Source organism: Atheta coriaria, unplaced genomic scaffold (assembly GCF_025399875.1).
Source record: "Atheta coriaria isolate IRGN ID8LTWV9N9 unplaced genomic scaffold, Caltech_Dcor_3.1 hic_scaffold_3_pilon, whole genome shotgun sequence".
Taxonomy (NCBI): Eukaryota; Metazoa; Arthropoda; class Insecta; order Coleoptera; family Staphylinidae; genus Dalotia; species Dalotia coriaria.
This window is the reverse complement of record NW_027045445.1, coordinates 7,175,366-7,202,634: the sequence shown is the minus strand read 5'-3', so window position 1 is coordinate 7,202,634 and position 27,269 is coordinate 7,175,366. Positions and strand designations below refer to the sequence as shown.

The window sequence follows — 27,269 nt, the reverse complement described above, 5'->3', positions numbered from 1 at the left end:
ATCGCCATCACCATCGCCATCAACATCTCAGCACATTGAGGTTATGTTAAGTTATGTTAAGGCGGGAAGGAATGTCAACCCGCCGACTGCAAACACACTTTTGGCATATTTGCACTTTAACCATATTTTACTCAACAACAAACAAAAACCACACTTTAAATGAGGTTAGAACATAAATTTAACTCAAATGACTTAAGTCTAAATTAGATTTAAATAAGTACATAACAGTTAGTTTTAATCAAACCGTTTAGAATACAATTTACTGCAGCGTGTGGTTCATTAGTTACGAAGAGAAGTAAGATGTGAGGTGCGCGCGCAATCTCGCAGGTAATCAATGCGCGATTGATGGTGTAAGCAATATGCCAACGCGTTGAGTGTGCGCATGCGTCAAAGACTTTAAAAGAGGTAAAGCTTATGCTAAATTAACTCAACGCGCATACAAGTTAATACGAGACGTGAAAATGAAAAATGAAAAATTAAAAATGAAAAATGCAAGTCTAAAGATGATCGTGCACGCCGCACACGCTAACGATCGATGATTAATGCAAGATGATTATGATGAAGACCTTACTAACCCACGTAGATGGGTATATTGAGACAGAAATACGTTAAAATTAAAACAATTTATAAAAATATTTTAAACTAGCTGTTGCCCGCGACTTCGTTCCGGCAGTGTTTAATAAAAATGTAATTCGTTTTACTCTCTTGTTCAAGACATACTCGTAGTAAGAGTCAATTCTATCAATAAGATTAGCAATTTTAATTTAAAGAGATTAATTATATAAAGTTTTGTCAATAATGCACTTCAGCGCGCCATCTCGAATTCAACTATTTAACTATAACTATGATTGAATCTCAATGTCAAATTTTATTCTATAGAAAAGAGCTGTTTTGAGGATTTTCCCGGCAAATATTTGAATTTTTCTCACCTTTTAAACCTTCCCTAGACCTCCACGAATAATTCAAGACCAAGATAATATAAATCCGTTCAGCCGTTCTCGAGTTTTAGCGAGACTAACGAACAGCAATTCATTTTTATATATATATATACATCGCGATTCTCTATGAAGATTCAAGTATTGTAATTAAAATTGAGGTTATGTAGGTGTAGGCAACCCAACATACATTGCACATAACCTAAAATGATGAAAAATAGTAAAAAACGTTTAAAAATGTAAATTTTGAAATTTTAACCTCTAACCTCTAACCTCAAAACAAATTAATGTATAAATTGTTCATTATTTATCTAGTAATGAATAAGCATAGGCAGACAAGTTGACGACTGCGTTCGCGATATAAAAAAAACCAGCGTCGGCATTGATGGACGTTGAACTTTTCATCTCGTCGCATCGCACGCCCATATAAACGCGTCGTTAATGCATCATCGATACCAACTCTATATCATCCGTTACCAGCTATCTAACGACTAACCTCTAACACGTCCGCGTGTGCACTTGCATTGCGCGTACGTACGCTGCACGGCTGTTGTTGTTGTTGTGGGATTATCGAGAAAAAAGCAGTCTAAGGTCGTCACTCGTCACATGAGCGGTTTGCGGAACACGAAACACGCCAAACGGCCACAAACCAGTAAGCGACGACATCAATGTCAGTGCCATCGTGCTGAGGACTGCACGCATGCGCAAAGTATCATATTAACGCCGATGTTGATAAAATTCGATATATGCAACTTAAGTAACTGCTACTACTAGTTAGGAATACGCATTTTAAAAGTATAAGTTTTACAGTAAACCAATTTAAGTAAAGTAAAGTTAAGTTAACTTAACTTAAGTCAAGTTCAGTTGATCGAATCGAATCGAATCGAATCGTTAGATATCTAAGTAAACTTTAGTTAACTCAACTACGGAGTTTGCAGGCTGAGTATCCGAGAGAAGTTCAACTAAAGTGCGTAAGTGATTTAAGTCGCATTTAAATTGACAATTATTAAGTTGGCTTGGTGCTTTTACAGGGAATGAACTGAACTGTCTTATTAGAGTTCTCGTCGAATGTCTGCGATGTTGCTTATCAACATCATGCCGCATCGGAAAACAAAAATGTCAATTTAAGTAAAATAAGTTCTTTAAATGCAGATTAAGTATTGATAGACAATGATTATGAGAATAATAAGTTATGAATGATGATTATGAATGTGAAAATAAAAGAACTTATCACTTCCTGTTTGGTTTCTTGTTATATTATGTTATGTTATGCTATATATTATGTTATCGCTTGTTATAAATACGCTGCTTGTCTTGTTTAATTTTTATTCCGGTTGAGGTTAAAATCGAATAGTGTCTTCAATTTCACGAGACAATTCAACTGGCTTGGCTAACCAATTAGTTCTTGGTACTCGTATCTTCCTCGCTTGACTGGTTTATGCATCCAGAAGCAATTTATTAATTCGTCACTATCTACACTTCTTGTATGACTATCAGTTTGAAATTAACTTTATCATTGTGATGATGTATTAATGAATGATGATCAATTATTATGCTAATTATAATTGCATATAGCAGTGTTCATAATTTGTATTTATATTGTTATTAATATTAATATTGTACTTACCACAATGGGTCCGTTTTCGCCTGCACTGTGCACTGTCGCGCCGAACCACTGATTTGATTTCGAGTCGATTTCGATTTTGTTTTGGTCTACGTTCGAACCTGAAAGAGATAAAAATATGTACACGTGATGTTTACGTTATGATTTCTACTTCCAATATATTTCTACGGTGTGGTTTTTGTATTTCAAGTTTTGAATTTTAAATATTAGAAACTCGTTTGAATAACATTAGGAAATGTGAGGTTATATATGATCTTGTCCTGCACAGTAGGCAAATGCGCAGTCACAAGTTCCACTCCGTGACTAAAACCCGTGAATAAAGTACTTTAGTCGCATCCCATAGCTAAAACACTCCTGCTTAACCATTTAATACTTAATATACTATTTTAATTCTAAAAATATTGCTTTATTGCTACTTATCTTATAAAACTTATAAATAAACGATTATGTTGTAAATTATTTATCATTCTACAATATTATTAATGGCACCTAACGGTATTGAATGTTGTGTCTAAAAACATAGTAAATTCTCAACTCGTAATCTGTAAATTAGAAAATTCTAACGTTTCTTGTGCAACTCTTGTGCAACATATTGTAAAATACAAACTCTAAACACAAGTGCAATTAATTAACGGATGACACACAACGACCAGAGGAAAACGTGAACACTGCACACGTTTATCGCACATATTCTCAATTTTCTCAATAAAATACCAGCTGCCTAACTGCCTTCTACTCGTACTCGAACTTAGCTTGAATCTTGGTTCAATCTTTCTCTCACACAAAATATATACATACATTCATATAATGAGAACAACTCCTTATAGTTTATAGTTTATAATATTCTCTAATAAAAGTAAGAGAATAAATTGCATTGACACATTCCGATGCTAATTAACCTACGATTAGCGTCTCTCTGCCGCGATTTATATCTTCAACTTTACATATTTATCAATTTCTTCAAAGACGCGCCACTTCGCCAGCTGACGATAAATTAAATTAAACAAACTGCGGCAATAATAACTTAATCATGAAATTATAACCTGTTGCTACTAAGCAGCAGTAAACTGTAAACGCAGCCGGCAGTAATTGCTGTTTTAGTTTTACAAATTGGAAAAATTATTGCTGAATTCAAGTTAGGCTGGCAATCGACACGACTTTCTTGGTTTAATTAATGCCATAAATTTAGTCACAGCACTCAACAACCAATATTTTATTTAATTATTAAATGAATTATTTATTATTGAAATTGTTTGTATATTAAACATGCACATGTGTTTAATATTCCATTTTTTGATTTTTGTTTTTTTTTAAACCAAAAAACCGATTTTTTTTTTCTTTTCTTTATTTTTGGTTTGTAAGTTATGACAATTTGTAGGCGCAAAATAGAAATCCCACGAATACCAAGGAACCCACGAAATTTTCCAGCCCACGATTGTTTCTAATACGATTTAATCTTGTTTATAGTGTGAGCGGAACAAAAAATGCTTTATATTTAGACCAGTAAAATTTAAAAACTAAAATAAAGTACTTTAGTCACGGTCTTAGCCATCCGTATTAAGCTGCTATAAAATAAAATACCTTTTGTATCAAATGGCACTTCTTCACAATTGTTGTCCTGATCGATGCGACACCTGAACACAGAACCACCTCGCTCCACATTCGGTTGTTGACTTTGCGCCTTTGGAGCACCAATCAGCACCCTGCAAATAAAAATAAAACAAATTTAACCTCAATTAACATAATACTATAAAATTAAACATAAAAAATATTATGTTGTCTTTATAAACGTGGACGATACCACATTTACAAGTCCTCTCCATTGTTCGTGTTGATCGTCAAAGGTTATTCGGTTATTAGGTTAATGGCGCACGAGGGTAGTTTGCGAAGAAAATAGGATATGATGTCATCGCGACATCCTGACATTGATATAGAATAGATATATTCACACCCATCAAGGATAAAATGCAAATTAAATGCATTGTGATCGCAAAAAAATAAATATGCATCAATTTCATAATTGGAAATCATATCCTCATATCCTTAATGTCCTGGAGGGGGTTATATTTCAGGACAAGCCCACCGGACGAAATATTAGCATTAGGTTGACCTAGATGTGCTTCTAGACTCTAGATTTTTTTCTACAAACACGGCGGACGCATATTATACAGTATCTTAACGCAAATTCGTAAAAAATAAAATTTATAAAATCTATATATATATAAAAATGAATTGCTGTTCGTTAGTCTCGCTAAAACTCGAGAACGGCTGAACAGATTTATCTTATCTTGGTCTTGAATTATTCGTGGAGGTCTAGGGAAGGTTTAAAAGGTGAGAAAAATTCGAATAATTGCCGGGAAAATCCTCAAAACCGCTCTTTTCTATAGAATAAAATTTGACATTGAGATTCAATCATAGTTATAGTTAAATAGTTGAATTCGAGATGGCGCGCTGAAGTGCATTATTGACAAAACTTTATATGCATAATTTCTTTAAATTAAAATTGCTAATCTTATTGATAGGATTGACTCTTACTACGAGTATATCTAGAACAAGAGAGTAAAAACGAATTACATTTTTATTAAACACTGCCGGATCGAAGTCGCGGGCAACAGCTAGTAATTAATAAAATATTTTACGAAAATTTTAAGTATTATGAGAATTATAAACATTTTTGTATTTTTTTGTGTTGTGTATACCCTCAGTAGGTCTACATTGCGGTTTAATACGTGATGCGTGTGGGTGTGCCACTTTTTTAGGCCACGGTGATGCGATAGCGCATGAAACTCGCTCGGAAATCACCGACAAACACTAAAACAACTAAAAACGCTTGGAAGTCATGAGATAACAACAAAATTAGCAAATTAAACATTAAAAAACAAAAAATAATAAAATAAATGTATACAAGTCATAAATCTCAGCGCTCGTAAGATATATTAATAGAAAATTAACCGATAAAAATGAAGAAAGGTAAATTTTGTTAATTGACAAGTTGCCAAGTATTGCAAACACCCTGTACGTCCAGAAATAAACTTGGATGTGTTACTAATGTGCAGATGATTCACCTTTGTTACTGCAGACGACAAAATGACAAAAATAAGCAGGTAATTTTCAGGTGCTACAAAATTCATTTTTAAATATAACATTTGAGTTACTAAATACTTACAAAATTAAAAATAGAATTTTACACAATTTCCTCTTCACGTTTTGGTTTCTCTCCAATGATTTCAATGACTTCTCTTATTTATTCGCGTGATGATAAATTCAATACTTCACCAGCTCGCTTATTATTTATTATTTGTTACACGGCGCATGTTATCATTTCTGCTCGTCGGCGGTAATATTTTCGCCATGTTGGTTATGTTGCACACGGCGCGCATGAATCCAGGTGTTATAAGTTATAAGTATAGGCAACTCTTGTGCCTCGCGGGGCTGGCGCGCAGCGTGCGCGCACGACACGGCAACGCGGGCGATGTTAACAAATCAGTTTTTGCATTTTTCGTAACTCGAGAGTCTAGAAGTACGGAACGAGTAGAGCAATGCATTCGGTTACAATTCACTGGTCATATTTCTATCTTGTATTTTGTAAACACTAATCACTAACAACAATGTATTTATTTATTTAATTCCAAGAAAATTTTTAATTTAAAAAAAAAATGTGAATTTTTGTTATTACCTTTGTTTGTGGCTAGATGTCGTTAATTTCGCATGGAAACATTTCCGCAAGACATAAAGTATGAAAATAAAGTCACTTGAACGCACAATGACAATAAACTTCGTTGGCCATGCGGTAATAAATCGCAAAATGCAAAATCTGCTTATTCTGAGCGTATAAAATCACAAACCTCACATAACCTCACTCTACATAAGTTTAAAATCAAGTTGAAGGTTATTCACACAAAAAAATCGCATATTTTCTAATAGAAAACTAAAATCTCATGATTTGTAACATAAATGCTGACGTCACATTATGTTTGTATTCTGTATAAGTTAAACAAAGTAGGCGAGCGTTGAGAGTCGCCATATTTGGTCAACGATGTCGTCTACGTCTGGTTTCACGCTTTGTCACGCCGACCAATTCACGCAATCGACACCCATCATCAAAGCGTTGAGAAATTGTACTCACATCCCAACTAATATTATAAATGCGAAAGTCCTAATGTTTGTTACACTTTCACGCAAAAACTACTTAACCGATCATCATGAAAATTTGTACACATATTCTTAGTGGTCCCCGAATGGTTATAGGCTACTTTTTATTTAATAAAAAAAATATTTTTTAAATAAAATAAAGAAATAGTTTAGCCAATAATACCTCTGCATCTGGTTATTTGACTACTTTAACGCCATCTAGCATTCCAGCAATGAAGCTCAAACCTAAGTACTATAGTACTATCACACTGTATTATCACACTGTATTACCGACAGCTACGTCAATATCAAATCCAATTGACTACACTATGGAGACTGTACACTATACTTCCATAGACTATACTTTCAGCCATTTTAAACTTCCCGCCATTCTACTTCATTGTTACTTCTTCTGTGACTACAGACGCGTACGGAAGCAACTTCATTATTTTAGATATTCGCGAGCGAAGCCGCGGGTTAAAGCTAGTAAGGAATAATTTAATACGATTTGTTAGTTAAAACGTTTATAACTCAAGAACGGTTGGACAGATTTTGATCATCTATGATTTTTTAGATTCATCTTGGTCCAGAATAAGAGAATAAATATTAAAAAATTGAAAATTTTTATTTAAAGCATGTTAAATAAGGGATGAAAGGTTATATGGAAATTCATTATTTTAGATATTCGTGAGCGAAGCCGCGGGTTAAAGCTAGTTTTATATAACGCAATAATAAGGAAGACTACACCAGCGCCATCTATAGTAACCACAAGCGAACTAATTTACTAATTTACTTGTTTTCGAATGAAAAAAAAATGAAAAGAGAAGAATTGACGTCTGCAGAAAACAAAATTGAATTGTTAATGTTACCTGCGAGTCACGGGTGGCATCAATTCCTCTCCGCTGTCATTTTGTGCTCGCGAAGACAAATGTAATATATGCAACCGTGCAACCATCATATGTGCATTGGTGGGCGCCATACACAACTTTTTTTTTTATTTATGATTCTGTTTGTGTGAGTAAAGTAAAGAAGTACTTGTTGCATGCGACGTGTATATCCAAAATGCTAATATTTTCGGACGCATTGTTGCTGCTACGACTGCGCATGCGCTACTTTTGCATTCGATTGTGAATTGTAAATCGCGAGTCGGGATACACGCTCGACATGCCGCAAACAAGAATACATGTGTTCTGGATCATTCATACGACTTCTGTGTGCGCACTGAAACCTAACCTAACAATTTCTGTATATTAAAGTTTAAAGTTTAACTTTTTTGTTTTATTGTATCTGATTAATATTTATTGTTATGGTGCGTGTTTAGTTGGCTTAAGAAACTCTTCTACAAGAGCAGTTTATTTTTTATTCGCCATATTTAGCCCGTTGTGATGTTGTTTTCCCGTCTGGGTTACATCACGACGAATTCGAATGCATAATTGCGCGCAGCGAACAATGGCGACTGAAATTTTTTCCTCATTCGAATATTCGTCGCCAGAGGTCGGGTCACTCCGTGACTGGGCGGGCGGGCCAAAAAAGGCAAACCGTCCGTCTTGTGAACATCTCCAGTAAAGACACTGGAGACATTTAAATCGCATTGCAATCCAATAAAGATAAACATCTGCTATGAATTTGCATATGGAATTTAATTCTGCGCATGCGCATGATACTTAGTCTATTTAGTAGTTTAACCTGAAAATATAAAAATGCTGTATACAATCAACGAATAAAACGTTTGTGGACTTGTTTTATATAAATCAAACATACAGATACAAAAAAGGAAAAGAAAAACGTTTGGGGCACATTTATATTGCGCGGGAATTTGAATTGAATGGGTCCGATTTGAATGCGTATCGGGCGCGCGCATCTTGTCGCCGAGGCATACAAATGTAAATGCAAATGATGCGCGCGCGAATAAGCGGCGTAAAATGTGCGAACACTGCGCCGGAACAATCAGCGCATAAACATTTGCAGCTTTTATTGGTTTTTAGTATGTGTATTGGCTGCATTGCTTGTCAAGTGAGTGGACATCGCAGTTTTACTACCGATATGTTTTGACTTAAATCGTGGAACGACAAATTAATTCAGAAAATTGCTGTAAAAAGGAAAAAAAACGATACCTACAATGTCGGATATCCGATTATCATTTGTTTGTAAAATAGCATTTGTAATTTATGAACTGGAAAATAAAAAAAATTCTGTGAGATAAGCTAGTTAAGTTAGAAATTTAAAACTTGAAAAAATGATTTATAAGAAAAAATTGACAAATTTTGACAGTGAATATCTTCTAAACTAAAAGAGATAGCAACTAGAAAATTGTAGATTATGAAAGATTGGAAAATTCTCTATCAGATGGAAATAAAAAATTATTTAATTTAAAAGGGTAAAAGGTCTAAAAACGCGACTGAAAGTGCTAAAAATTGCAATTTTTATTTTTTGACAATTTCATTCAATTGCGAATATCTCGTGAACTAAAATAGATAGAAAGAAACGAATTGCAGAGTCTTAATCTCCGGAAAATTCTCTATAAGATAGGCTAGTTAAATTTAAGATAGAAATTTTAAATTTAAAAAAATAATTCATAAAAATAAATGCGTAAATGAGAATCAGCTATACATTCATCTAAGTACGGTGCCCTGAACACGAGTCACATCTACCGCTAGCCTCATACGGTATCCTGAACTCAAGTCACTTCTACCGTCACCCCCTACGGTGCTCTGAACACGAGCCACTTCTACCGCAACCCTTGTACGGTGCCTTGACTGGGAGTCACTTCTACCGCTACCCTGCTACAGTACACTGAATGAAACTCAACTATACAATTGCGATTAATTGCAATATATACTGCACATATACTGCATTTTTTACAAGTTTTAAACATTTTCGCTTAAAATAACATTTTCTTGATATTTTAGATTATGGAATAATTCCGCTGATATTGATTTAGCTCATCAAATGCGCATCTGTTCACAGTTGTTTACGATAATTTTATGTTTAATTTATTTAGACAAGTCACGCACGAGAAGAATTGTCCACGTGCCCTTGACTCAGTTTCGCGTCTTCTCACATGTGTATTATTCAGTTGTTATTGCTGCGTATTCAAGTCGCGCCTCGATTTGTGCGCACACGCCCGATGGAAAGCATTAAAACATCTGTTCACACTCATTGTGTAACTAATTTCTAACCTAACCTTACATAAGTGACATAATATTACACTTTTTCTTAATATACTCGTAAATATGAATAAATATGAATTTAAATATGATGTTAATTGTAAATGGTTAATCAAAACTTTGATTCTTTGAAACTTTTTAATGTTTAATTTGTTTAATGTTAATAATTAGATTTGACTCGTGATGAGTTCATCGACTGTGGGATATGCGCGACGTAATCGCAATTAAACTCGCATATTGTTCGTCATCTTGCGAGAAGTGCAACGAATTTAAACTCAAGTAAAGTTGTTGTAAATGGCGAGTGCGATTACAAGTGAGCACCGAGTTTGCCATGGTCACCATCAGGTTGTGTGCTTATAAGGTACAACGAGGGCCGACTTCTGTTACACATTATTTCAATTACACGCCTTACTTCACATTTTCTATAAATTTAAGTAAAGTTCTATACAAATTAAACTTATCCAAAGTTTAAGAGACTTTAAATTTGTTTTCTCAGGATTTTAAGACACAAAAAGTAATAATTTCAACATAAACACCTAAGACCATGACTAAAGTACTTTAGTCACGGGGTGGAGCTTGCCCCTGCGTATTTGCCTACAAATACAAAAACTAAACGTGAAAATAGAATGAAAGTAGAAAAATAGCGTAAGCATGACGTGGCTAAACGTTGTTAAACACTCGATTAATCAAACTCATGACATAAACTCACTTTTAACCACTTGATACTTAAAATATTATTACCATGCGCATCATTACTGCATTTAATTACTTTGAACTCATTAAAATAACAGTACTTGAATTATTTATCGTCACTCTGCATAAAATTGAACTCAAAACTTATTGCGACATAAAATTTAAGCTGAATTTGCAACTTTGTTGAACTCGTATTACAAATATGTGCTACTCTTTTTGAAACAGAATACATATATGATATATTTATTTTGTATCTCGAATCGAAACGCAAAGCAATTAAACTACTCGTACTCGCAAGCAGATAAAATTGGTTCCAGCCGATGTCGCATCGCATCGTTCGACGTACAAGTAATAAATTAATCTCATTGTTCTCGGCGCGTTTAGAGATTCAAACCGAGTCGAAACGGGTCACCGACGGACGAATCGACGACAAATGAGTCGGTCTGGTTGTTTCTTTGAGGAAATGCAACGCGCGCAATGTACGAGTATGACACGCATAATATTTCTAGACTAATACAAGTACTTTAAGTTCATTGTGCATCGATGCATATTACTTAAGTCATATTAATACAATAGCAAACACAATAGCAAGCAAAACAAAAAATAAAGAAGTGAATTCCTTTATCCTTGATTACAGAAAGGAAAAAATTAGAAATTTATTGTAAAATTTTGTAATTTATAAGTAACTAGCTTTAACCCTTGGCTTCGCTCGCGAATATTTAAAATAATGAAGTTGCTTCCGTACGCGTCTGTAGTCACAGAAGAAGTAACAATGAAGTAGAATGGCGGGAAGTTTAAAATGGCTGAAAGTATAGTCTATGGAAGTATAGTGTACAGTCTCCATAGTGTAGTCAATTGGATTTGATGTTGACGTAGCTCAAGGTAATACAGTGTGATAATACAGTGTGATGGTACTATAGTACCTACTTAGGTTTGAGCTTCATTGCTGGAATGCTAGATGGCGTTAAAGTAGTCAAATAGCCAGATGCAGAGGTATTATTGGCTAAACTATTTTTTATTTTATTTAAATAATAATTTTTTTTATTAAATAAAAATTAGCCTATAACCATTCGGGGACCACTAAGAATATGTGTACAAATTTTCATGATGATCGGTTAAGTAGTTTTTGCGTGAAAGTGTAACAAACATCAGGATTTTCGCATTTACAATATTAGTAGGGATTAAATTAATATTTGTAGAAGTAAAGCAAATTACGTTGCTATAATCAAAATAAAATTTAAAAAAACAGTAGAAATTCTTGTTAAATTGAATTTGTTTCAAATTTTAATTTTAATTTTATTTATTTTATTGATTCGATTGATTATCAATATTTTAAACCAAATATTAATATGTATTTATTCTCGTGAATTTCACCTAAAAACTATTCTCTATTGTGATTGTGATTTGCAGATTAGATTATATTTTGTATTTTGCTTATTGCAATGACGCACCTTCTTCAATCAACTTAGTTCGGCTGCAACGAGTTGTGCATGTTCCACTCCGTTAATATCCAATATTTGCGAATATCAAAACATCGTACCCGTATAATTTCATAAACGTGCTGTGTTTGCTCGCTCGAATTATTCGAACATGCAACGTGCACTTTAATGTCCATACTCGTTTACTCACCGAATGCAATTTGCAAATGTTTCGCTGTTTGTTTAGGCAGCGTATTTTTAGATCTAGGTTCAATGCGAAAAAGTGAAAAATCGAAAAAGGGGATTGGCCAAGAGAAAATTAAAGAAAATGTAGATAATTGCATATTAAACTTCATTGCATTGAAATGTTAATGAAATAATGATAAATATGAAAATATTGTAAATTCCTATTATTCATGACAAGAAAGTTCAGAGAACAATGCTTGTGTTGTGTATTTATCTCGTTTTTGTTAGTTTCCATAGAGAATTAATCGTAAATTAATAATGGTTTTGGACAATTAACTATATTTTAAGTTGTGCCTATATAATACTTTTGCCATAATACGTAAAACAAACAACTAACTAGGTAATAACAATAAAGTACTAAGCACAAAACTAATCGAAAACTACTAATGAATACTTATAAGTACAAAGTTTTACTTGATTCGTTGTTAAATGTAAATCTGTGTACACATTTTGATTAATTCCTGGTTTTCCTTTATTAACATACTTCCTGTTTATTCCTATCCGATATCTTAAATGTTGCTGCAACATAGATGATAATATTTCACCCACGCTGATGTCGCAAACGTTTAAGCCTAATTAATTAAGTAATTATTCGCCGAGGCTTAATTTTCTCCGACTTTACTTTAAGACTGTTTGCAGAAGCAGAAGTAGGTGATTCACTTGACTGGGCTGATGCCGATGATAGTGTGTGATCATCGCCCACTTATATTTAGTCATACGCGTGTGTCTGTGCAGCCGCTCACCTAAATAACGAAAAGCGAAACGCCGAAAACAAGCCGTTGATGCAATGCAATGCGAATCAGCGCGGCGCGGCGCGTCTGTGCGTGGTCGTGCACCTCCAATTTTAACTTTATACCTATGTGTGCACTCATTACACATCTTTAGACTCAAAACATACAAGTTCTGGTCACAACTCACAACCTAGCCAACGCCAGCCGTTAGTGAGTCAAGTCTAGTCATCAAAACTTTTCAAAGCAAAAAGAAAAAAGGAGATTATAGGTCTTTAGGTCAGTTTGAAGCTTAAAACTGGTCAAAATCTACATTTCTACACTAATTTACAATTTTGTTAGTATAGGCAACACATTGAACACTTTTATGTATTGCATACTAAGTTGCATGACACGCATCTTGCGAATAAAATACAATTTGATTAATTTATCGATGGCGTCATGTCGTTTCACTGAAAGTTGTCTCTGCAGCAATAAAACGAATCTGCAGAACAGTTAAAGTGTAAATCTGTGTATAAATTGCAGATTTGCAACGAAAGTAAACGCATATGAACACCAGCGAGCCGAAGAAATGTAAACCGCTACCCACACACACCACACATGTTTTCAATTGCGCAATTGACACACTGTCCATGCTCACAAAGGTGGAAGGCTTAATTTCATTCGTTTCATTCATGTGCTCGGTCGGAATTAAAATGTAAAAACAATATATAGGTATATCAATGTGTAGATGGCGCTGTGATCATTTTCTTTGTTCATGCATAGTTAAATTAAATTAAATAGAAAATTCGTGCTTCTCTTGTCGATGGCGTTTGATGATAACCAATAACCAATAGTAGGTACTTGTATATGCATTATTAGAATGCGTGCGTGCAGCGGGAGACAAGTGCTCTGTAAACATTTTGAAATTCTTTCAATGTTCGACTGCTATTCGTCAATTTCAACGGTGATTTCTACATACTCGTAGAAATTCAATTGTTTTGAGAATTTACTGCCATCAGGTGTATTTGATTGTTTGACTCTTACAATGCCTGACGAACATTTCAAGTGTTTGATTAGGAAATGTCTTCATCTTCATGCAATACGGAAATGTGGCACGTGGATAATTCAAATGTCAAAAAACAGTTTTTAACAATTTTTAACTTTTTTAATAAAAAAATTAATTTGCTTTTAAATAAAAATATGCAATTTAAATTAATTTAAATTTACTTGTACCGTATGGTGTCTAGGTTTTGTTTAAATTCTTAAAAACGTGCGTGGTACGCAAACGATTTGAACGCTTGAGTGCGTTGAATTATATAAAGGAAGTAAGGTAAGTGTTTTTTTATTTTTGTTTTTCTTGAATACTTGTAACTTAAACGGCGCTTAAACGACAATGATTAAAACCAACCACATGACACACGCAGGAGGAGACACAGAAATGCATCCATCGTATGCTCTCCAAAGAAGAAAATATTTAATACATTGTGAATAATGAGCAACTGCATGCCGCTGGATGAGGAAACGCGATACTTTTATGGCGTACCAATGCCAACACGACAATCCGCCAACGCAGAAACCGAGAAAAAGTCGAAAGTTTCATTCATAAAATCGGCCACATGTTCAAGGGAATGAAATTACGTACTCGTATGTAATCAAAAACATATTGAAATTTACGACATCATATGAAAAATAAAAATTAATATAAATTTTTTTCTTGGTGATGATGAAATTATTTGTAAGTGCACCTCATTTCACACTTTTCAATCGATAATTGAATTCCACTCGAAATTAAATTATACCGAAACACCTACTTATCTACCCGCATTTTTTGAGAGTCGGTGAAGAGTCAAGAAGCACACGCGGCACGTGTCAAAGAATATTGAACAAGGCTCGTTGAAATAATAATTAGGAGCATAATAATGATAATGATGATGGATCGAAACCACTATACTAAAAAATATGTAGCTATAGGTAAAAATATTTTGATTTGTTTGAACATGTGTTTTTTATATGAGTACTAGCTGTTGCCCGCGACTTCGTTCCGGCAGTGTTTAATAAAAATGTAATTCGTTTTTACTCTCTTGTTTAAGACATACTCGTAGTAAGAGTCAATTCTATCAATAAGATTACCATTTTTAATTTAAAGAAATTAATTATTTAAAGTTTTGTCAATAATGCACTTCAGCGCGCCATCTCGAATTCTCGAATTTAACTATAACTATGATTGAATCTCAATGTCAAATTTTATTCTATAGAAAAGAGCTGTTTTGATGATTTTCCCGGCAATTATTCGAATTTTTCTCACCTTTTAAACCTTCCCTAGACCTCCACGAATAATTCAAGACCAAGATAAGATAAATCCGTTCAGCCATTCTCGAGTTTAAGCGAGACTAACGAACAGCAAATCATTTAAGATGAATATATAGATGATATATAGATGAATAAAAATAGATTCTTGCAAATGGTGCAATTATAAACACATGAAAGAAAACACCGCAATATGAGATCAGTAATTGAATATATGTAATTTAATTGATTGCGCAAGAGCGGAATAGTTCAATACACACTGCTTATCTTAATCACATGCCGACGAATAGCGCAAATTATTGCCATAATTAAATAAATAATCACTCAATGGTAATTAATGTAAACATTAGCGCTTAGTGCATAAGATAATGCGATGCAGAAAGTAAAAAAGTCAGTTTTTATATTTAAATTTATTACGACTTTTTGGCACACAATTCAGAACTCAGAATTCAATCTTGGCACATGCAAAATTTATACTTCCGGTTAACATAGAAAAATAATTAAATTTATTTTTATTTTCATTTTTATTTTTAAGTGAATGTAACTGTAGTTTAAGAAATTTTAAATTATGAACTGACAACCAGGTCTGCTAAATATGTCACTTAACATTAGTTAATTGTACTTAAGTTAAGTCAAGTTTAAAAAGGCGTTTACAAAATTTTGGGAAAAACATCCGCCATATGGCATCTCAACTGCAAATATTGCAAAGTGCCGGCATGGGAAATTACTGACAATTTGACGACCTGAAATCCCAGAGGCAACCACCATAATCTAATAACTCAAGCCGCCTTTTAAGAAGGGGACACTTCGAATACAAAAGGTCAAAGTAGAAAAATCTGGCCAACATATGCGTAAGGATTTTCCACGTCGTTTAACCAATTCTCTTTTACAACCTCTACAATCACTAATAATATAAATTTAGAAAATACGTAAAATATATTTTTGAGTTTTGTTCCGCACGCGGTTCTAAAATACAATGTCCTTGAATTCAGCAAACAATCGCACTTTTATTGACGGTTTCGTATTGGCCTATCGTTAATTAACAAATATTTAGCGTCTCAGCACCAATAAATGTTCAGTTATTGAGCTAAACTTAAATTAAACTTCATATTAAAGAGAAAATGTTATTATTAAAGTTATAAAAATGTAAACTACAATAATATCGCGGCGAATGAGTTTGAGAAACGATCTCCAATCAGCAAACGGCCATCAGATTTGCATTATTACGTAAGGTAGTTTAACCAAATGGCAAATAGCTAAAGCAAACGCATAAAATTATACTCAGTAACAAAACAACTCAGATTTTATAAGTTTCGACATGAATAAAAATAGTTTTTAATTATTTTTTGTAAATAATTTAATTTAACAAGTTGAAAATGCAAGAAACGAAAAAAACGTGAAAAAGAAATTCAAAACCTGCACGGTGTCGGGCGCCGCGACGCCGCTCCTATTTATAACTGTTTAATTTCAGCGTCTTACACACTTTTCCGCGCAAAGTCCACACGCAACTCGCCGTCGCACAAAATTTCTTCACGGTGCACGCATAAAACTTAAAAACATCAAATTTACTTTTATTTTAAAACTATTTTTGCGTATATAATAATTATAATACAATTATTATTTTTATTATTATTGGCTTACCAACTATCACTTCGCAATCGATGCGTCGCGACGCTAAATCCGAACATGGACTCGGAATGTCCGCCAAACTTGGCGTAGTTCTGCGTGTCCAGATTAAATCCATCGACGACACCAGCACACAACACAAGAGAGCAAATGGCAATTTTGAAGATGAACATTTTACACGAACACTTTTCTGGCGTTGAACACATTTTTTGATATTTTATATTACAATATTTTCATAATTATTAATTTAAAAGGTTCAAAACTAAAATTTATGTTTATTTTATTTTATTATGGCACATCGTTGCGGCCCGGCCGCATTCGTGATTCGCGACTGAGATGAAGTTGGTGCGCAGTGTTTCGTTCGCAATCTACGACAGAGTTTGTTATAGTAAAGGATCCGGGGCCTATTTTGTGACTTGATTACTATCAAGCTAATTTTCCGTGAGTAGCTTCATTTTGATAAGACGCCCAACAATTTCCTGTGCGAAAATTTTTGATTGTGGTAGTTAACAGAGGTAGCAATGATAAAATATGTCGATTTGATGATTCTCAAATATTAATTACTAACTGGATTGTTTTTATTAAATCTTAAGATAATTATCTAAATTATTTGAAAAATATTTGTCCTACAAAATCTATGGTTTCATCAAAGAGTCCTCCCCTCCAACATGTATTGATAACGAGATCACCAAAAATTATTACTAACCAGCTGATTTTTTTTTTTATTACTTAGTTAATATATATATAATGTCACGGTCATATTGTCCTACAAATTCCGTGGTATGTTATCCCAGTCCTACGCTCAGAAATTGTTAATACCATAAGACCATTTTTCTCATTACTAACTGTAGGACAAAAATATTACATAATAGGTTAGTGTGTTCTGTGCCCAAATAAAACAATGTCCTACAAAAAAACAGGTATGTATCACTAGTCCGACAAAAATTGTCATTTTTTCGTTTTCCGATTTCTAACATAAGATACAGTGAGAAAATCTTTTTTAAAATTTAAATAAGTTTATTTTTTTGAAAAATGAGGTACAAAAATTGGTGTATTTATAGATAACAAAAATTAATCTTCATCATATTCATCCGATGAATCATAATCTTCGCTACTAACATCGCTGTCATCTTCATTTGTTTCACTTTCCTCACTTGTGATATCTGACTCTATAATAACATTAAAAAATTAAGTAAATTATATAATAATGAATAATCAATCAATAAATAACAATAGTATAAATAGGTTACCTTGTATTTCAGAAGATAATTCTTCAAAAGATGGACTTTGGGGACCATCAAACCAATAGTATTCATATTTGCCATCAATTATTGTCCATCCAAAATTTTCCGGCAATTTTTCCGTGGGGCACCGCATATGTGCGTTACACCATACATTGCAGATAAATACAGTTCTTTTAATTTGTTGTAACAATTCTTCTTTTGTTGGTGGCAAACTGGAAGGATCATATCCTACGATTTTTTGTTTTAAAATTTTTTCATTCTGATTTTTTGATCTATATCCTTTTTCAAATAACTCGTACCGTCCTTTGTTGATATCATTTTTTATTTTTAATGAATACACTCTGCATACATACTCTTCAATAATTTGAAATACCTCATTCGATGTTGTTAATGCTGTATTTTCAATCCGTAGGAGTTGAATAAAAGCCTCTTGAAATTTTTTATTTTTCTTTAAAATACTAAAAGGTCTCTTTTTTCCTTTACGAAAGAAAGCGGGATTATAATCATTTCCTGTAAAAATATGGCATATAGCGAGTGAACAAGATAATTGGTCCCCAAGTTTTTCATACATTTCATTTATGTTTAAGTACATTTTTTTTACTCGTGCTTAAATTAATTATTACTTGAATTTCATCTTTTAAATACTTAAAATTAGCCAGCATTATTATTGGTATATCAGAATCTGTACAATGTATCTGCACACGATAGTTAGTATTTAATTGACAAATGTGGTATACAATTTTGGTATCAGCTTCTTCATGATAACACGAGAGGTTATAGTCAATGACTCTTTTTATTTTATTTTCACTAGACACCTCATAAGTGTAACATTGATCATAGTTAAGTTTAACAGTTTTTCCTGTGATCAATATAATAAATTCGTCCCTTGTCCAATCTTCAATTAAAAATTCGACAAATTTTTCTTTAAAGTTGTTGCTCCTCAATAATTTGCAGAAATCTACAGGACGATTAGAGTCTTTACGTATTACGTCATACTGTGTGTCCTCTTCACCTCTCAAATCATGTTCAAAATCTTTAATACTGGGTTTTTTGTATTTGTCAAATATAATATGTACTTCTTTTCTGTTATATGTAAGTATTTTTAATATATGCATCGAGATTTTACCATATTTGTTTGGAAGGTTCTTCAATGTATGTAATAAATAAAATCCATCTACTAAGTGAATGTCTGCTTCTGGAGGATTTAGTATTTCAGTTTGATATTCTAGTAATTCATTAATAACCACAGATTTGGGGGTCTTGCAAATTGTTCCATTAGTGTGACAAAGTGAAAATGGAATAGGAGCTAGAGGATAACTTAATGCTTTTTCTATATCAATTTTATTTTGTAGTGACGCATAAAGTAGACGACCAAAAACATCTCTTTGTATCTTAACTTCTCTCACTTTTCCATTAATTTTGACGTTTTTCGTATTTTTGTGCTCAAAATTAATTATTTTATTTTTAGTAATGGCTTTATCAAACCTATCTGGTGTAGCTCGAGTCTCAGCAATGAAATTCTTTTGTTGTTTTTCGCCTTCGATCTCAACTGATGATAAAAATTTATATATTTCATCGTTCACTGACTGACCTTTCGATATATTGTAAAGATGATCTTCTGACAGCTCTAATGCAAAAGGATTGGTATACTGCTTTATCAGTTGCATCAGTACTTCTAAGTTTTTGGTAGATTTATTAATAGTTGACTTCTTTAAATCATTCGTAATATCATCTGTTGATTTCATATTACAAAACTCCATTACTTTAGATATAATACTTTTACGTAGTGAATGAATAATTGACCATTTTTGTCTTGCAGAGAACGAGTTTGTAATATTAATAATTCCAGAAGCTTTAGAAGCAGCGTCAGCGTTGATTGTTTGTTCAAGTGTTAAATCAACTGGGATTCTTGAAAAAGGTTTCATTGTTCTTCGAATGCCTATGAAACTCTTTTGACAATCATCAAGCAATCCGGGATGTGTAGTTTCAATATTTATCAACTTATCCCAATAAATAGACATATACCTTGCATAATTATGATGATTCATTGAAAAAAAGACATTTGTTATTTTCGGTAAAGTGTGTACAAATAAACTGAAGTCACCTATACGAATACTATATTCTAATTGGAGATAATATTCTACTAATCTTGTGTACATTAAATAAATTTGAGGTGTTTTGCCATGACTTCCATTTAAAGTTTCATTTTTATATTCTTCATATTTGTTAAATATGATTTTTAAATTCCCATTGGTTATTTGTGGGTCATCATTTTGTTGCTCATTAAATATTTCTAAGTATTCTTTAATATTTTCCAGGTTCTGATAATGTTGTAAAAACCTTTCCAAATGCAAAATCTGCAAAGCAAGAGAAAGTAGAGGATGAATTTTCCTGCACCGATTAAAGTGTTTTCCACTTATAAAGGAACTGATAGAACCACTGGCCAAAATTTCGCTATCTATAAGAATATTTGTTAACCCAGATCCACTGATAAAATTTCCGATAGCTTTCATGAATGATAACATTATGTGGAAAGGTCCAAAATTAATGAAAAGTTTTTGAAATTCATCCTCCGCACTCTGTATCCGTAAAGCAATTTTGGCCATAGCTAAATCGTAAGTAACGCTGAAGAAATTTTTCTGACATTCCGAAGCGATTTGCAAACTTCTTCGCATGGTCTCCTTTACAACAGCCGGATCCGTGGGTGAATTATTAATTTGCGTTAAATACTCAATCTTTTGAATTCTACTGTCATCTTTTAAAATTTTGGCATTATATCCTACCCACATTGGCGTGTTTGAAATTTGAAAGTTATGGGAAAGTATCCATGTAAAATATCTGTGCTGAAAATTAATTAAATTTTGCGGTTCTTCAGATGACGCTACACTACTACGCCAAAATTCTGGACGACGTTGCTTCGCGTACGGTACATTTTCAAATGTCTGTTCCTCAAACGAACGTTTTCTACGGCCAGTCAAATCACGAACATTAACTGATAAATTCTGTTGAGCTTCAGTAGATGCATCGTTCCTTTTGATGATGTTCAATTCTTCTTCTGTAGGGATATTTTGATAAATGATACCCACAGTGTCATGCAAGGTATTTTTACCAGAGCTTGTCTCTACATATCTGTCGAAATTATCCCACGCTACTCCAGATGATAATAAAGAAGTTGGTTGAATGCCGGCAGGACATGATCGATTATTAGTGGCACAAGAATATGCAGCAGACGTCTCCAATTCCAGTACGCTTGGATAAGTGATGCAGTAACCTTGTCTGCTTAATATATCCACAACTTTTTTGCTTCCCGTGAGGCTTTTCATTGTTATACCCAGTAAAATATGTTTTCGCGGTTTAATATAACCTTTAGTAATACTGTAGATTGAGTCCTGCGAATAACATGAAGACAATCTCTGAACCCGATCGCAGCTTTCTTTGCCAATACCGTTCAAAGCAGTAGTCCAAAATAAATCCAACCATTTTGGAACATCGCACTCTCCTTCATTTAATACTTCACTATCAATGAAATCAGTTAAAGGTTTTTTTTTAATTTTCAATATATTTTCTCGATATTTCAAGGCGAAATCCTGTGCTTCTTGTTGAAATAATATATTACTGATTTCTTCATCATCGGTTGTTTCAATATCTACATCAGATGAAATAACAAATTGTTGATTAGAAATATTAACCAATGATATTTTGTGTCTTAATTGAGCTTGTATAAAATCCTTTTTGAGATTTGTATTTTTACAGAAACACTAATGTCGATTCAGATTTACTTGTTTTAAAAATGAACAATAACTAACAAATAAAAAAATTTTAATTAACTAACCGTGAAGTGCATGGCAATGGGTCTGGTTCTGCATTTGGAGCAGACGTTAAAGAAATCGAGGAATCAATAATTGCGGTAGATTGAGACGTAGATGATGTTGAAGCTGGCTCAGTGCTGTGTATATGAGAAATTATTTAAAAAATAAATAAATAATTATTTATTTGAGAAAGATGCAAGTACACACAGTCTACATAAATATCACTTAAGATTATCGATATTGAAAAAATGATCCCATATTAAATTAATATTTGGTAAAATAGTTATACAAGAACAAATGTAAATAATAAAAAACTTCCCGAGAAGAGTCGAGCATTTCCGAACGTATTTGAATTCTCCGAGGCTTAATGTAACAATAATGTTTCAAGGCTAATGTTCGATTTTACATAATATAATTACATGAAAATTTTAAGTTAATAAATTATCTTTCAATAATTTTAAAAATAAGGTAAAAAAATATTCGAGCGACTTACCTTTCATAAGACAAATATTTTGATTTCACTCGAAATTCTTTGTAACAAGAGGAATGATAACCTATTACTTCGTCATTCCAATTTTCAGGTAATATAACATATTCCATATTTATGTTGATGATGTTTTCGAGCAGAAAAAAAAGGTTTACAGGAAAGCCAAATGTCTGCATTAAACTTCTTCACTTCTTCCCTTTTCTCTCGGAAAGTAGGATTTTCACAAAGCAAATTACACAAAAAACACTCCATAATTATTTTGCAGCACGTGAACTGAAAAATGCTTACTAACAGAAAAATACCGAAACCCAAGCGGCAAAGTTTTCTTTGTTATTGTTTTGTTTAACCCGACAGCACTCTTGTGAACTTTCGGGTAATCTTACCTACTCGTGATGAGAGATTTGCTCACGCTCAATGCGCATGCGTTCAATATCTCGCGCGGTTGATTTACTTTTGAAAAGTACGTTTGAAATGTTCGACCGACACTGACGAAGGCGCAAGCTGACCCGACATTACCGCAAGTACATTTTTTTTGTTACATTGTTTTGTTTAAATGCTCACGATTTCTGGAGCGCATGAAGAAAATATTTTTATTAATTATGTATAACACTAAAAATTTAAAAAGTTCATAATACTAAAGTAGAAGAACTTACTTGAAGGTAGAAAAAATTTCATCTACCCTTTCCATCTGAAAAAGTTATCACCGTTTCAAATTGAGCGTGAGCAAAATGCTCATAACAAGAGTGCTGACGGGTTAATTTCAGTTGGCGTTCAGTAATTTTTTAACTTATTGTTAAGTCAAATCTACCGAAAAGTCAAGATTTTTTTTTCTCACGCTTGAGAAATAAATTGATTTTTAATTTCATGACTTTCCAATATATATTCAATTGGAGCACCGCAATAGCGTACCACGCTATTTTTACATTTATGATCTGTACTACTACTTTCGACCGTAGGACCGGGACAACGTACCACGGAATTTGTAGGACAATATGACCGTGACATTATATATATATTAACTAAGTAATAAAAAAAAATCAGCTGGTTAGTAATAATTTTTGGTGATCTCGTTATCAATACATGTTGGAGGGGAGGACTCTTTGATGAAACCATAGATTTTGTAGGACAAATATTTTTCAAATAATTTAGATAATTATCTTAAGATTTAATAAAAACAATCCAGTTAGTAATTAATATTTGAGAATCATCAAATCGACATATTTTATTATTGCTACCTCTGTTAGCTACCAATATCGAGAATTTTCGCACAGGAAATTGTTGGGCGTCTCATCAAAATGAAGCTACTCACGGAAAATTAGCTTGATAGATCAAGTAATTAGGACAATTTACGTTTTATTGAATAAATTTTTGTTTTATCAATAAAAAACGATAAATAAACGTAAAACTTAAAAAACTAAATAAGAAAAATGATTATCTTTACCTATTCAATGGATAAAATACAGATTTCTACGTTTTTTGCAGAAAAAACATCTTTTTCTCTTTTTTGCTTTTGTTTTGTTGAAAAAATCAAAAATATTCCTGAATAAAGTTCAAGTTTATATTACATCATACATAAACCTACCTAATATAATATATTACTTCTCTTTACGCTTTGATTCATAAAATTCATAAAACGCTTCTGAAAATAACTATCGGTGAAAAATCACGTGCAATTTGTACTTTTTGGCTTTGTCACGAATTAAGACATTTTATATTCTTAGCTCGATAGGCCCGACAAACAAATTCGCTCGCACATACTCGTAAAACCGCATGGCTTGCCGGCCAAAAGACATTACGCCTCGATGACACTGAATATCGAAATGTAACCGAAATAAAATCTAAATTGCGCGAAAAACATGCCGCGAACGCACAGCGAAGCGGGTTGGACACACGGCGACACACCTCTAAAATTACTCATCTACCACACAACCTGAAGCAACTAATTTCCCCGCAATTCCAACGCAAATAAATCTTTACATTAAAAAAAAGCAGACTTAAAAACATGTCTTTGACGCGCGAAAGTTTTTACATAATCGCGAATTCAAATGAAAGGAAATGAATCGCAGTAAATTTCAATGTCGCATGAAAGCAGATTGCTATGAATTGATGTAAAAATAAAAAATAGTAATTAGTGAGTCACAGGTTTCATATTAAGAGATACTGAAGTTTTTAACTTTCAAAAAAACTAGTGGAAATTTTACTCCCAACAACGTTTGCCAAAATAATGGCATTATAAACTCGTGCACCGGATGTTTTTTTAAGTTAATTTTGATATGTACACAATTGTAGTCTATAAATGTCATAACTTAAATAGCTAAACACTTAAAACAAAAATGAACGTGCTATTTGTTCAAATTAAATCTTTGCCAAATTGTGATTTTTATTTATGTTTCAAACATTTTTAGCTATTATGCATAACTATTATGAATCTGAATCATAAATTATCTGATTTGGATTATTCATGCTTTATTTTTGAAATTTCTATTGTGAATGAGAATACTTTTCTATGTCTTCTTGCTGTGTTATATTTTCCTACATCTATGACGCAATAATTGTAGTTTTCTGTTTTGTTGTGGAAATTATAATAGGTGACGTGATTAGTAATAACACTCCTGTTTAGTTTACATGTTTACTTGTACTGCGCAATGAGAAAAACGAGCGTGCACTTGAAATGTGAAATGTTTGCGCTTGACGTCAAACTTGCGGGCGTCGCGACGCCAGCAGGCACGCTGAACTTTTTGGCCACAACTACATGACGTCAAACTTTGCGCGCCGAGTGGCGAATGTAAAAAAAAGCGGCTAACAAAAACGCACTAAATTTAAAATGCGCTTTAAAGCGAAAATAAATACAATCACACATGTGTTGCGTTGTTGCTTTTAAGACATTCCTGATTTTATGTGTTTTAAAACAATGTTCAATTATTTTGTTAAGAGTAATACGCACAAAATCACTTTAGTCGCGTTTTATTTGGAAATTATATCATTATCATGAAAAATTATGGGTTTTTCAAGGTTGTGAGACACAAAAAGTGGTACTTTAAACATGTATGGCTAAAGTTGTGACTAAAGTACTTTAGCCACGGACTTTAGTCACAGAAATTTAAATACAAAAAACTCAACGTAGAAAACGAGTGAAAATAGAAAAAAAGCGTGAATATCACGTGACTAAACGTTATTTACTACTGAAAATGTCCTGCAATTGACAAAAGGATATCAATTTGCTTTCCTGCCTTGTGTATCTAAATAAATATTGTAATTTAATTGCTAATGTGTTATGCTTGTAGTCTGTAGTATCCTGATATGTTTTTGTCGTGTTTTCCATATATTTTCTTCATGTTAATGTTGATATAAATCCATTATACGCCATTAGCGCAAAAGAACAGTTTTTTTTTTGTTTTCGTGCGTGTTTAACATGTTTGCTATTAATTGAGAGCATTGGCTTTAGAAATATGTATTTTTAACTAGTTGAAATTAAACGATTTCTCTCTTTTCAGGGGATACTTTTACTAATTCGTTGATGGATTATTTTTCTTTGCCAAATTTCGTTGCATAGGTGTTTAATTATAACTTTCTCGATTAATTTTGGTATTAACGAGTAAAAAACAAGATGATTGAAAAAAGGCACAGAACTTGTGTGTTTATATTTACAGGCTTTTGACATGAGTGCTGGCGATGAAAAACGTATTGTAAAATTAGTATTTGTTTTGGCATTTGACATAAAAAAACAACGAGATTTATGATAATAGGAGTTCATTTTTGCTCACCTGTGATATTGTAGGTTTTATTGAATTAACTAATCTATTTTAGGAGAGGTAAATGTGCTTTTAATCATTATTTATGAAAATCCTATTTCTGGTTTTTAAAACTTTAACTATTGCGTAGATTGCGCAAGTATAAACTCCATCCTGTGACTAAAACCCGTGACTAAAATACTTTATTCACGACTTTGACCATCCGTGATTAAATAACCACTTTTTGTGTCTAAAAACCGTGGAAAACGTTAAATGTGTTGTAAAATATTTCCAACACTTGTTACAACTTATAAATCTATAAATTACCAGTCATATTTAATAAGCGCCCTGGGTTTTATTTCGGCGATGTGTTTTGGCTAAGCAAACACATTAAATCGTAAAATTAAACGCGCAAGAACTTGAAACTTCAATTAGAATTAGTGAAACATTTACGCAACGCAATGTATTTACATATTTTCAACTTTTCTCACATCTGTGCTCAAATTGCGCACGTTATACAAATTCTTCAAAAATTAACATTTCTACTAAATCTCCTCACCACTATTTGTTATTGAGTTTAGAATGAATTTAAATACGTTTTCCTCTTGTACTAATTTGAATTCAAAAAATTCAGTCGTAGATCAACAGTTGACGAAACCAATAAGTAAATCTAATCAAATTAGATCGAGGCGTGTGTTTGCTTATCGTGGCAATTCGATAATTCGCCATATTTTGCTCTGTTTATTCTTTGTCATACGGTGCAAATAAACCGATAGACTTGATTTGCAAGTGTCGGTAGTTTTTGTAGTACGTGCGACGCAAAATTAAAATTAGCAACACTTGCGGTATTTTTAGCGCCAAGCAGAGCGTCGCCTAAACTTAGTTAGCATTATAGTCTAATGGTCTGAAGCAGCGTACTTGTGATTGAAATAGTTTCCAAATATTTGCATGCGTTCATGTGGTTGTTTTGATGAATAGTCGCAGTTGGCGATTTTCGCGTTTCAAAAAGTTGATGATTATCGTATTGACGTTGGTCTACTGACAAGATGAAAACAACGCAACGCCCAACAACATAGAAAACGTGTTAGAATATGTGCTAATGCCACTGCTTGATTTCCATCAATCATAAAAAATGACAATT

The 27,269-nt window shown here is 33.0% G+C and overlaps 2 protein-coding genes across 2 annotated transcripts in view; both read right to left on the bottom strand.

Annotated features, from left to right (window-relative positions):
* Positions 1–17,234, bottom strand: part of if (integrin subunit alpha inflated) — a 34,192-nt gene extending 16,958 nt beyond the window's left edge. Inside the window, 3 exon segments of the mRNA XM_065317157.1 lie at positions 2,563–2,660; positions 4,141–4,262; positions 16,873–17,234. Of these exon segments, the coding sequence (XP_065173229.1) occupies positions 2,563–2,660; positions 4,141–4,262; positions 16,873–17,030 (378 nt within the window). The 5' untranslated portion in view covers positions 17,031–17,234.
* A 688-nt stretch (positions 17,235–17,922) lies between these two features.
* LOC135804022 (uncharacterized) lies at positions 17,923–21,599 on the bottom strand. Its single transcript, XM_065317779.1, has 2 exons — positions 18,108–21,599; positions 17,923–18,026 (listed from the first exon to the last, which is right to left on the bottom strand). Exon 1 carries the CDS (start codon positions 21,422–21,424, stop codon positions 18,674–18,676), a length of 2,751 nt encoding a protein of 916 aa, XP_065173851.1. The 5' UTR covers positions 21,425–21,599; the 3' UTR covers positions 17,923–18,026; positions 18,108–18,673.
* Positions 21,600–27,269: the final 5,670 nt, after the last annotated feature.

Coding starts and splice junctions, on each gene's coding strand:
- LOC135804022 (XM_065317779.1), bottom strand. CDS start 21,424: ATGAAAAGCCTCACGGGAAGCAAAAAAGTTGTGGATATATTAAGCAGA.